Raw genomic sequence first — 12758 nt, forward strand, 5'->3', positions numbered from 1 at the left:
CCTGCTGTGCCTCCTTCCATGTTTTTAACCCCTTATCATGGCTGGCAGTGGAGGCAGGTACATTAGGGCAAATACGTAGGGCTCTGCCTCTGCCTCAGTCTCAAGGCTGCCCATGTAGAACTCAGTAGGAAGAAGGAGAAGAAGGACAGAACTAGTATTAGTTGGTTCTGCCTGTCATTTGCTGTCTGGCTCCAGCTACTGTGGGACAACCTGCTTCCTGCCCTTCCAGTCCCAATACGCTGGCTAGGAAGGAACACCATGGGCTATGAGCAGCTGCCTGTGGATAGGCAGGGTGAAGCAGTTTGTGTTTGTTTTTAGATGTGTATGTGTGTGTAGACAGACAGACAGACAGACAGACAGACAGACAGAAGTTACAAGTAGGTAGCCGTGTTGGTCTGAGTCGAAGCAAAATAAAAAAATTCCTTCAGTAGCACCTTAAAGACCAACTAAGTTTTTATTTTGGTATGAGCTTTCGTGTGCATGCACACTTCGTCAGATACACTGAGCCTAAATGCCTGGAGATAGATAGATAGATAGATAGATAGATAGATAGATAGATAGATAGATAGATAGATAGATTTTTTTTTATCCCAGAAGTTTGCTGCCCTGTGCCTCTTAAAAGGAAAGGCAGAATATGCCAATATAAATAAATAAATATACGTACATACATACATACATACATACACATATAAATTAGTGGCAGCCTTCTCTTCCTGAACATGGATGTTTCCTAGCCCTATCCGAAGATACCAAGGACAGTGGGGGCTGGTGCTCTCTGGGGCTGGTGGGGAAGAAAGCAGGAAGACCATCATTCACTTTCACTTTTAATTTATATACCGCCTTTCTATCATACAATACTCAAAGCGGTTTACAAGCTGAAGAAACAGAATCTCATGAAATACAAAACAACCTTATAACTATCTAATGCAATACAAAAATATGATAATAAAACATAGCTTTAAAATAAGCAATCAAAAAATGTAACGTTCAACAATCATTACAATAGTATAGAATAATATCAGCATATGAAAATTAAACAGAAACCCACTCTTAACATTTACAATAAATAATTTCAAAACAATAATCAATAAAACAACAGCAAGCCACAGTGCATAAAACAATACAATACAAATTGAAAAATAGAGACTGGAGGGTGAGGCAAGGCAGGTGGAAGGAGGCCTTGCCTGATGGAGTCTCTCCCCTCACAGTTCTTCCTCCAGGCACAGCTTCCTTATGAGGAGTCCCAGGGCTGGAGGGGGCGAGGCAAGGGAGGTGGAAAGAGGCCTTGCCTGATGGAGTCTCTCCCCTCACAGTTCTTCCTCCAGGCACAGCTTCCTTATGAGGAGTCCCAGGGCTGGAGGAGATGGGGCAAGGCAGGTGGAAAGAGGCCTTGCCTGATGGAGTCTCTCCCCTCACAGTTCTTCCTCCAGGCACAGCTTCCTTATGAGGAGTCCCAGGGCTGGAGGAGATGGGGCAAGGCAGGTGGAAAGAGGCCTTGCCTGATGGAGTCTCTCCCCTCACAGTTCTTCCTCCAGGCACAGCTTCCTTATGAGGAGTCCCAGGGCTGGAGGGGGTGAGGCAAGGCAGGTGGAAAGAGGCCTTGCCTGATGGAGTCTCTCCCCTCACAGTTCTTCCTCCAGGCACAGCTTCCTTATGAGGAATCCCAGGGCTGGAGGAGATGGGGCAAGGCAGGTGGAAAGAGGCCTTGCCTGATGGAGTCTCTCCCCTCAGTGCTTGAGCCAATGACAGTAGAGCCAGATAATTCTAATGTTTTCCCTCTTGAGTTTTACAAGGGGCAACACTGAGACTGAGAAGGAAGCAGATGGGCAGGGCCACCCGCTGGGTAGTCGTAACTAAGAAGGTAGGTGTAGAAGGAGGAATTGAGACTGAAGTTGGTGGTGTAGTGCCTTATTTGCCCTAATGGACAAGCCTCCATTGGTCAATGATGCAAAGCTGTTGCTCTCTCAAGCTCAGTATCATTTGCTCTGAGAAGCAGCCTCTCTCCCTCTCCCTCTGCTATCTCTGGCCCTCATAGCTTCCAAAAATCAATTGTCTCACTTGGTGTGAAGTCCTGCTTTCTATCATCCAGGTAGACCTGCTACGACAACAGATCATCCATGGGATAAAGACCCAAGGAGCCCGGCAGAAGTTCTCCAGCCTCTACATCTCCCAGTTTGAGATATTCTACAGTAGTGATGGAGAGAAATGGAAGTGTTATAAAGGCAATGCCACCAGCTCTAAGATGGTGAGTGCCTTTTCTCCCTCATCTTCCTCTAACCAGAAGGCAGAGAACAAAGAAAGTGGAAAGGAAAAAGGCACAAAGGAAAGCAAAATTTCACCTTGATCCCCCCCCCCACTATGCAGACTTTGCCATTGCACATACAATAGCAAACATGTATTTTTGGACTTTGGGTTGGAAGTGCAACACCAGAGATTATTCAGTATGCAGTTCACAGGTTGGTTCAGTTTTTGGTGTAAGCTACCCAATGGGTGGTGTTTGTGTTGCTTAGCAACCAGTCAGAGTGGCATGAACTCTCCTGAGGTAGCACGTGCCCTGCTTTGCTGTATAGTCCTGGTGGATTTCTCTTCTGTATGTTTAGGTGAATGTCCCTCTGCGATGTACAAGGCCTGAAATAAGAAAGACAAACAACTCTGTTTCACCTTTCTTCTCAAATTATATGCAGTTTTACTCCATTTCCTTAGTAAAGTGTTATCAGGATTTTTCTCTCTGAACTCCAACTGCCTTAGTTAAGTGGCTTTGCTAACACTTAGGACTTTGGAACAATAGAAGCAGAAGTAGAACTTATGCTGTAATCCTTACTTCAATTACTTGGAAGTAAACTTCATTGAATTCAGTGTGTCTTTCTTCTGAATAGACATATGCAGGATTGCACTGTCAGAAACCATGAAGAGAAGCAATCAGTAAAAAAATAATAATACAAGCCCTTTGACCCTGGGAATATCTACCCAATGCAAAGCATAGAATGATGTGAATGTACATGACCTCCCCAGATTATTACTAAAATTAAGTACAGGTTCTTATTGATAAGAGAGGGGACCTGGTAGCCCTTCAGGTGTTAGACTCCCAACTCCCAGCCAGCATGGCCAATGGTCAGGGATAAAGGGAACTGTAGTCCAGCAACATCTGAAGGGCTGCACATTCACTAGCCCTGCACTAGTTGATTGCTTAATATTTTATAATTAACAGAAGAATAGATTAGCTGACTTGCAAAGCTTTGAGTTGAGGGCAATGAGTTGTAGTTCTGATGGACAATGTGTTGGTTCAAAGGAAAAATAGGTTTAACAGAAAGGAGAGTTCCTGGATTCCAAAACCCATGTTTGGGGCAAGTGTTCTGGTGAGAGAATCCCAGCAGAGATTTAAAGTCATAAAATGTGCAGCAAAGTGCAGAAATTAAAGGCTGCTAGACTTCTAAAATCTGCTCTTCAAAGTGAGTTCCAAAAATGTCCCCTTAAAAAAGTTTCTTTCCAAAGTTTCCTTCTTCTTCATCATAAAAAAGGCCATATGTGTTTGGTAAGTTAAAATTGGTTTACTTACAAACTCTCTCCCAAGATTCATGTGCTTTCCCATTCCCATACAGCAGGGTTCCCAAACTAAGGCCCGGGGGCTGGGTGTGGCCCAATCACCTTCTAAATCTGGCCCGCGGATGGTCCGGGAATCAGCATGTTTTTACATGAGTAGAATGTGTCCTTTTATTTAAAATGCACCTCTGGGTTATTTGTGAGGCATAGGAATTTGTTCATTTCCCCCCCAAAAAAATATAGTCCGGCCCCCCACAACGTCTGAGGGACAGTGGACCGGCCCCCTGCTGAAAAAGTTTGCTGACCCCTGGCAGCATTAAAAAAAATGCACAGGCAGTAAAACTTGGCTTAGTGACAAAGTGGTGAAAGTTCCTAGATTAGAGGTTAGCCTCTTCACACGCTGAGTTTCTCGTGTAGACTACGGTTACAAAGTTGGTTAAGCCTGGCAGGACATCTTACTCTATGGTATTATTCATGCATTAATTAGACTTATGCATGTTTATTAAATGAAGCTGCTTATGCCACACTATGTGTGGTACAATCTAATGTTTACTCAGCAGTCAGTCTCATTCAGGTCAAGTAGACTTACTCCCTAGTAAAAGGATTTGGATTTAGGATTGTCGCCTCATACATTCAAGAAATCACGTGAAGTTGCAGGACTTATGAGGACTAGTCATATGCCAGAAAGCTATTGAATATTAACTTCTTTGTTTTGTTAATGCACACTCTCCTTTGGGCAGTTTAAAAATGTACAATTTTAGACTGCAATTTCATAGTCGCTTTTCTGGGAGTAAGCCCTCTTAAGCTGAGCAGAACTTACTTCTGAGAAGACATGTAGAGGGTACTGCAGTTATTGTCATACACCCAGGTAGTTTTAACCATGCTCAGAGCTTCATAGACTCCACAGGTCACGCTTTGTACCAGACAAGTGCAAATAGCAGTGGTATTATGTGAAGGATTCAGCAGCCTCAGAACCTCAGCTTTAACTTAAATGCAAAGCAAAACACCTCACCAAGTTTGTAGTCCTTAAGACTGTAGTGATAGGCTATGTTTAAATGTGCAGGGAATTCCTGGTGAACTCTCTCAGAAACCTGTGACCAGGAGCAGGGCATCAATGCTTTTGCCCCTCTCTACAACTAGCAAAATTGGAATAAATTGGGCCAAACGGGAAATATTCAAGTGTACTGAACAGGCATACTTTTAGAAGGAATTCAGCTTTTCTTAGCAAATAATTTGGATTATCTTGACATAGATTTTTTTTTTAGCACACACCACCCATGTAAGATTCCTCAAAACGAGGTATAGAGAGTAAAAAGGTGAAATATAGCAAGATGCCTTACACTGAGTCAGAGCATTAGTCTATTTAGCTAAATATTGTCTACACTGACTGGCAGCCACTCTCTTGGGGTCTTTCTCAGACATATTTAGTAATGCCAGATATTAAGTTTAGGACCTTTTGTATGAAAAGCTTGTGCTCTGCTGCTGAACTATGGCCCTTCCCTTGCTATTCCAGTTAAATTAATATTTTTAAAGGGTGTGTGTCATTGACCTCTTGACTTTCTAAAACTTCACTTTGTTTTTATATAGAAAGCTTGCCTTCAGTGCCAGAGTGTGAATTTCATGCAGACTTTGCATAGCCCCTGATCCTATTCCCACCTCTGTGTTTTTCTCTCCTTGCCTGCAGATATTCTTTGGGAACGTGGATGCAGCAGGCGTGAGAGACAACAGCTTTAACCCTCCCATTGTAGCCCGCTATATCCGTCTCCACCCAACACACTTCAGCATCCGCAACACATTGCGCATGGAACTCATCGGATGCGACCTGAACAGTATGGCAGTGAGGCCCTCTCATCCTTCACATTCATAGAATCCATAGGATTGCAGGAGTGGAAGGGACCTTGGAGGTCCTCTATTTCACTCCCCCCCCCTTGCCTAATGAAGAATCTGCCATATAAGATGCAACTCTAGCATCCCTGAGAGATGGCTGTCCAACCTCTGCTTAAATATCTCCAGTGAAGGAGAGCTCACCACCTCCCAAGGTGGTCTGTTCCACTGTTGAACAGTTCTTTCCCTTTCTCTTAATGATTACTCTGAAATCTGTTTCTCTTCTGTTTCCACCCATTGGTTTTCCTTTTGTCCTCTGGAGCATCAGAGAACAGGTTTGCTCCATCTGTCATGCCTCCCCTCAATTATTTCTTGTCCAGGGTTAACATGCTCAGCTCTTTCAACCATTCATCATAGGACTCGGTTTCTAACCCACTAGAAGTGTTGGAAATCAACATAAGGCAAAATGGTCAAATAGCATTTACAGTGGTGCCTCACTAGACGAATGCCCTGTTAGACGAATTTTTCGCTATGCAAATAGGTTTTGCGATCGGAGGTTGCCTCGCAAGACGAGGTTTTCTATGACCGCCGCTTCGTCTTGCAAAACGTGGCCATAAAAACCTCCGATCACAAAACCTACATTTGTCTAGCGAAAGGGGCATTTGTCTAGTGAAAGGGGAACCAGCTGTAGCAAGGGAAGAAGGCAAAGGAAGATCAGCTGATCTTCCTTTGCCTTCTTTCCGCACTGCAGCTGGTTCCCCTTTGTGTTCCGCTGGTCTCTGCCGGTTGCCACGAGTAGTGAGGGGCAACCGGCAGAGACCAGTGGAACACTAGCGCGGGAAGAAGGGGGGGGGGAGAAGCAGAGGAACGGATCCGTTCCTTCCTCTGCTTCCCCCCACCGCCGCCGCCTGTCCGATCCCCACTATGTGACAGGCAGGGTGGGGGAAAAGCAGGCGAGGCAGCGGCGGGGAGAAGCACTTCTCCCCCCCCCACCGCCTCGCTGCACACAGCTGGCATGGGACGCAGCTTCGGAGACCTCTGAAGCTGCGTCCCATGCCGGGGAAGGCAGGCGAGGCGGTGGTGGGGAGAAGAGCTTCTCCCCGTTGCCGCCTCGCACACAGCAGGCATCGGACTGGGCTTCGGAGACCTCCTCTGAAGCCCGTCCCATGCCGCCGCCAGTCCCCCGGAGCCCATAGGAATGCATTGATTAAGTTTCAGTGCATTCCTATGGGAAACCGGGACTCGCTAGACGAATTTTTCATAGGACGAATTGAGTCCTGGAACGAATTAAATTCGTCTAGCAAGGCACCACTGTACATCTGTCATGGTATGTGTAAACTTGAAGGTGTGACCAGGGCCACTTCAGAAATCATAGAATCATAGAGTTGGAAGCGACCACAAGGGCCATCCAGTCCAACCCCCTGCCAAGCAGGAAACATCATCAAAGGAACTGAGGCCTCCCTTGGCAGGGTGGGAAGAAAAGGGCTCTTGAGGGCAAGTGAGGGTCATGCTGTTTCTCCACTTTTCTCTCCTAGGCTGCTCCATGCCACTAGGAATGGAAAGCAATGCTATCTCCAATGATCAGGTCTCATCTTCTTCCTACATCAGCAATGTGCTTTACACCTGGTCCCCCTTTCTGGCCCGGCTTAACTTGAATGGGAGAGTCAATGCTTGGAGACCAAAGGTAATTTTGTGTATGGGCAGGAAGGATCTAAGGTAGAGCTGGTGAACCTGTGGGTCTCCTGGTGTCATACCGGCTCCAGCCAGCATGGCCAATGGTCAGGGATGATGGGAGATGTAGTCCAACAACATCTGGAAGGCTACAAGTTCCTCATTCCTGCTCTACATTGTTACTCAGCTTTGTATGATTAGCAGGTGAATGGGTGAACTGACTGTTGCAAAACATTGAGTTGGAGATGGTATGAAGTATTATTGTGTGAAGCATTATCTGTGCTGGACTATGTGCTGTGCAGTCCTGTTTAAATCCCACCTCCCAGCTCCTTCCCTTCCCTGCTGTGCTATGTGCCCTCCTTGAGTGCCTGGAAGGTGTCCCTGAATATGTGTGTGTGTGTGTGTGTGTGTGTGTGTGTGTGTGTGTGTGGAAACCAGAGGTGGGAGAGAAATTTGATTTTGCTTGCATTTAAACAAAAACCTACCTGATTCACACTCTGTTAACTAATACACTTACTGAAACACAGCTATCCTTCTAAAGTCACATTTTTCCGAATTTTGTGATGCAGTTCTCCAGCCAAACAATGCATACATAAATGCTTATTTTAGGGGAAAGTTTGCCTAATAATAAATACAATGGCATATCAAAATGTAATATAATAGGGAAAAAATTCTTGCAAAAATGTGTGCATTAACCAAAGTGCATACAAAAGGGTATATTAGGAAAAATTCTTACTAAAATAAGGATGGTTTTCTTGGGGACCTTTTGATTTTAAAAAAACTGAAGTGAAGACTAGAAATATGGAAATCAAAATGGACATATTTGCCCATCTCTCATGGTATATACATATGGGAGAAGGTGGTCCTTCAGAAGCTGTGACCACAAGCTGTGAAGGGCTTTTTAAAAATAATGTCCCCCATGCTATTTAACATTTATATGAAGCTGCTAGGAGCTGTCATCAGGAGATTTGGAGTGAGGTGTCACCAATATGTAGATAACACCCAGCTCTGCCTCTCTTTTAAATCTGAATCAGGAGAATCATAGAGTTGGAAGGGTTCCTGAGTGTCATCTTGTCAAACTCCCTGTAATGCAGGAATCTTAACTAAAGCATCCATAACAGGTAGCCAGCCAACCTCTGCTTAAAAACCTCCAATGAAGGAGTGTCCACTACCTCCCGAAAGAGTCTGGAGGTGGTTGAGGTATTAAACCATTACCTGGAGGGAATAATGGGCTCCATGTGGGCCAGTAAATTGAAGCTGAACCCTGAAAAGAAAGAGGTGTTGTGAGTCCTTGGGTCCAGGAGGCAGGGAGATGTCCTGCCTTGGACAGGGCAGCACTCTCCTGGAAGGAGCAGGTCTGTAGCTTGGGGGTGCTCCTGGTTTCAACACACTCAGTGGAGGCTCAAGTGACTAGGAATGTCTTTTTCCAGCTCTGGGTGGTTTGCCAGCTATGACACCTTTTGGACAGAAACAAATTGGCTATGGTATTCCATGCTCTGGTTACTTCCCAATTGGATTACTGCAATGCACTCTATGTGGGTCTTTCCCTCAAAGATAGCATCCAAAATGCAGTGGCCAGATTACCGACTGGGGTTTCCTATAGAACTCATATGACCCCTGTTTTAAAATAGCTGAATAGGTTGTCGGTTAATTTTTGGGTCCAATTTTAGGTGCTTACAACTCACATTTGCATAACTTAGGTCACCAATACTGAAAGACTGCCTTCTTCTCTACAGCTCTTCTTGAGTTTTAAATTCAGCAGGGGAGGCCCTCTAGTTAGTTCCACCACCCTCAAAGGTTCATGGGCTCATGGCCTGGGAGTGGGCCTTCTCTGTGGCAGCCCCCTAAGTTGTAGAATTCCTTTCCCACAAAGATGTGTTGTACTTACATTGTACAGTATTTTGTATGCTTGAAGACACACCACTTTGACACAGGCCTTTGACCCTGCTATCTTTTGTTGGGCAACACGCTTAATTGCACTGAAGTTAAAATGGGGGAAAACAGAGAGGTTTGAAGAAGTGTCCCAGGGCAGCCATAGCAGCAGGCACTTGAAGGCCTTGGTGTCCTTTCCGCAGGTTGACAGCTCAGCGGAGTGGCTTCAGGTGAACTTCCGTAAGACCATGCGGGTGACTGGGTTGATGACTCAAGGTGCGAAGTCTGCCTTCACCAAAATGTTCGTGAAGGAATTTTCTCTTTCGAGCAGCCTGGATGGCAAGCATTGGTCCTCTGTCCTACAAGGCGGGAAAGAGAAGGTAAATAAGGCCTACACTTCTGGGGTGTTACTGGTGCCTCTTTATTCCAGCCAGGGACAGTTCCCTTGTTTTTCTCACTTGAATGTTATATGCCTTCCTGGTGGGTGGGTAGGTGGCAGGGAGGCAATTTTATTTACTTGTTTAACTCAAACTATATGGCACACTAAACATGCTTTAAATAAAATAAAAAAAAGCATTGTTGAAAATTAAGATGGCTGTCTATCCAGTGTAAGCCAACAATATATCAGAAACGTTGTGTGTAGCTCCTCGACATCCAAAGGCAGGTGTCAATAATGGGTCCCCGACGCAGGTGGCGCTGTGGTCTAAACCACTGAGCCTCTTGGGCTTGCCAATCAGAAAGTTGATGGTTTGAATCCCTACAACGGGGTGGGCTCCTGTTGCTCTGTCCCAGTTCCTGCCAACCTAGCAGTTCGAAAGCATGCCAATGCAAGTAGATAGGTGGCGGGAAAGTAAATGGCATTTCCATGCGCTCTGGTTTCCGTCACGGTGTTCTGTTGTGCCAGAAGCGGTTTAGTCATGCTGGCCACATGACCCGGAAAGCTGTCTGTGGACAAATGCCAGCTCCCTCAGCCTGAAAAGCGAGATGAGCGCCACAACCCCATAGTTGCCTTTGACTGGACTTAACCGCCCAGGGGTCCTTTACCTTTACCTAATGGGTCCCACAAGGGGCCAAGGCTACTACCGTGTTTCCCCTTTTTTAAGCCGTAGTCATAAAGTAAGCCATGGCAGGATTTTTGAGATTTTTAAAATATAAGACATACCCCGAAAATAAGACATGCAGGCACCCAGCAGCGAAAGTGGGAACGGGGCCGAGGATGCCTTTGGCGAAAAGTTGGGGGGGGGGGTCGGGAAGTTCCATTTGGTGTGGGGGGGAGTTGGAGGGAGGGAGACACCGCTGACCGGGCTCGTTGCCTCTTTTTTCTATTCACGTTGTTTGTTCCTGTAAAATGCCCGCAAGCCGGCTAAGCAGGAAAGAAAGGGGAGAGGACTTGCGCGTTTTCCCTCCCCGCCGACACCTTTTTCCTCTTTCTCTCCCCCCCCCCCCGGAAGCTTCCTCAACCCGTGCTGGGCGCCGACCCGGCAGGCTGCTTCTTTGATCCGGCGGCCTGCCGGGTCGGCGCTGATCAGTGCTGCGCGGAGCACTGGATCGAGGAGCCGGTCTGCAGAGTCAGCGCCCAGCAACGCCGTGGGAGGCGATGCTCTGTGCGGCGCTGCTGGGCGCTGACTCTGCAGACCGGCTCCTCGATCTGGTGCTCCGCGCAGCACTGATCAGTGCCGACCCGGCAGGCCACTTCCTTGATCCGGTGGCCTGCCGAGTCGGCGCCCAGCTGCCGATCCGAGGAAGCCCCGCTGTCGACGCCAGTCTCCAAGCTGCGCTTCGGCTCGGGGGACTGGCGGGGAAGGCAGGCAGGCAGGCGGCAAGCAGCGCCCGCTGAGCTTCGGCTCCGGGACTGTTGTTGCCTGCCTGCCTGCCTTCCCCGAGGAAGCCCCGCTGCTGCCGCCAGTCCCCCGAGCTGCGCTTCAGCTCAGGGGACTGCCACACGCCTGACATCAGCGGGGCCGGAATCCGCTCCCCGCTGCCTCTGGTTTCAGCCCCCGCGCGCCTTCTCCCGGGGAGTCTCGGTGCGGCGCTTCGCAGGCGGCCCCCGCGGGAAGCCTGCAGCTACGGCAGGGACCTGACCTAGCAGCAGAGGTGGCGGAGGTGGCCCTCCCGGGCCATTTTCACGTGCCGCAGATGGGAGTGCATTGATTCCTGCAGGTTGCACGCACACGCCCTGCCTGCTCTCCCTGCAGCCCAGAACTGGCGGCTGCTGCAGCGCAGAGCGCTCGGAGAGCCCAGCAGCGCCGCGGAAGCAGAGAGCCTGCAAGGAGGGAGGAGGAGGAGGACTCCTCTGTGCTGCTTGGCGGTGGCACTTTAGCAGCATGATCATGGACACCCCGGGGTAGGGGCCCTTCCTGGCAGGGTGGCTGCGGCCCCTCAGCACAAGCCGAGACCCAGCGCTGACGGGATGCCCCCTCCTCAGCCCAGCCTGCTCCATCTGAACGCGGGGAGGGAAGGAAGGCATGGGCGTATGTGTGTGTGTGTGTGCACGCGCGCACGGTCTAGCCCGCCACAAATTCTGAGGGACAGTGAACTGGCCCCCCACATTAAAAGTTTGCTGACCCCTGTCCTGGACAGTGTTGCATGCTCTCCACCTGCTCTGGCTTCCCATATATTACCAAGAACAGCTGTAAGGTACTGTAATAAGAATAATAAAAAAGACATCCCCTGAAAATAAGACACCGTGTGTTTTTTTGAGGAAAAAAAGTTATAAGACGGTGTCTTAAAAAAGGGGAAACACGGTATGTGGCAACAAAGGCCTGACCCAGCCCCTGTAAACTTACTGTCTTTTTCAAGCAGCTTTAGAGGTCGAAGGAATAATTAATTACCCCCCCCCTTCTTTTCAGATTTTCCAGGGAAATCAGGATCATTTCAGCCCAGTGGTGAACCTCCTAGACCCTCCGCTATTTGCTCAATATTTGAGGATACACCCTGTCCGCTGGAATAACCACATTGCACTGAGGATGGAGTTTTTGGGCTGCGACACCCAGCAGATGGCCTAGTCAGGATGCACCTGCATTTTTGCCAATGCAGTGAACTTTCAGCAGCCCTTGTGCAAGCCACCCACGCCATGCCTGCTGGAACAAGTTTATATCAGTGACATTTGAGCAAAATGGTTTCTGTCACCCATATATTTTTGATAATGTTTTTGTAGCATAATAAACAAAAATCATTGTAAGATTCATGCTTCTGCACCGATTACTGGAAACATATTGTTTCTTGCAATACGTACCTGCATCATGGTTCTTAAACTAGAGGTAATATTAACTTCATGTTTGCATTTACGGAAATGTGTCTAGTGTTTTTTTTTAAGCAGTTGTTTATGAGTGGGGGGCGGGAGATCAGAATTGGATCTATGGCACACGAGGAGGAGGTAAAATTATTGTTCTCCACGCTGCAGTGCTGCAGCCCTCAAAAAGGAACTCTTATTCTTCACCCAATGATGAAAGCTTCTTATGATGCCAGTGGCAACTTCTCACCTGGAATGAATGGCGATTCTGAGAGAGTGAGATGTCCCATAATGGTCCTGGTCTTCACTGGGGCCCCCGTGGCTGCTTTCAAAAATTTTAAAAACTAGACATGTGAATTTCAATCATGTAATCAATGTCATATTATTTGGTTTGGCTGCTGTAATTCTAATCACAGTTACTTGGAAGTAAGGCCCACAGAGCTATGTGCATCCTATTTTGGTCCACACATGCATAGAATTAAGGTGAGTAAAATGAGGAAATATTTTCTAGCATCAATGTTATGAGAAAAATATGAAAACCCATTGAAATATCAAATGTGAATGAGTCCTAAATAGACAGAAATAGATACAGTTAGTAGAACAGGGATAGACCCTCCCC

General features: G+C 47.3%; 1 protein-coding gene across 5 annotated transcripts in view; it reads left to right on the forward strand.

Moving 5' to 3' along the window:
• F8 (coagulation factor VIII) overlaps positions 1-12090 on the forward strand; it is a 78107-nt gene extending 66017 nt beyond the window's left edge. For all 5 annotated transcript variants that reach the window (XM_088664558.1, XM_088664560.1, XM_088664557.1 and 2 more), the window contains 5 exons: positions 2090-2245; positions 5225-5369; positions 6900-7048; positions 9111-9287; positions 11757-12090. In XM_088664558.1, the coding sequence (XP_088520684.1) occupies positions 2090-2245; positions 5225-5369; positions 6900-7048; positions 9111-9287; positions 11757-11912 (783 nt within the window). In that variant the 3' untranslated portion in view covers positions 11913-12090. The remainder of the gene's footprint in view (positions 1-2089; positions 2246-5224; positions 5370-6899; positions 7049-9110; positions 9288-11756) is intronic.
• The last annotated feature ends 668 nt before the right edge of the window (positions 12091-12758 follow it).

Source organism: Zootoca vivipara, chromosome Z2 (genome assembly GCF_965207765.1).
Source record: "Zootoca vivipara chromosome Z2, rZooViv2.hap1.1, whole genome shotgun sequence".
NCBI classification, from domain to species: domain Eukaryota; kingdom Metazoa; phylum Chordata; class Lepidosauria; order Squamata; family Lacertidae; genus Zootoca; species Zootoca vivipara.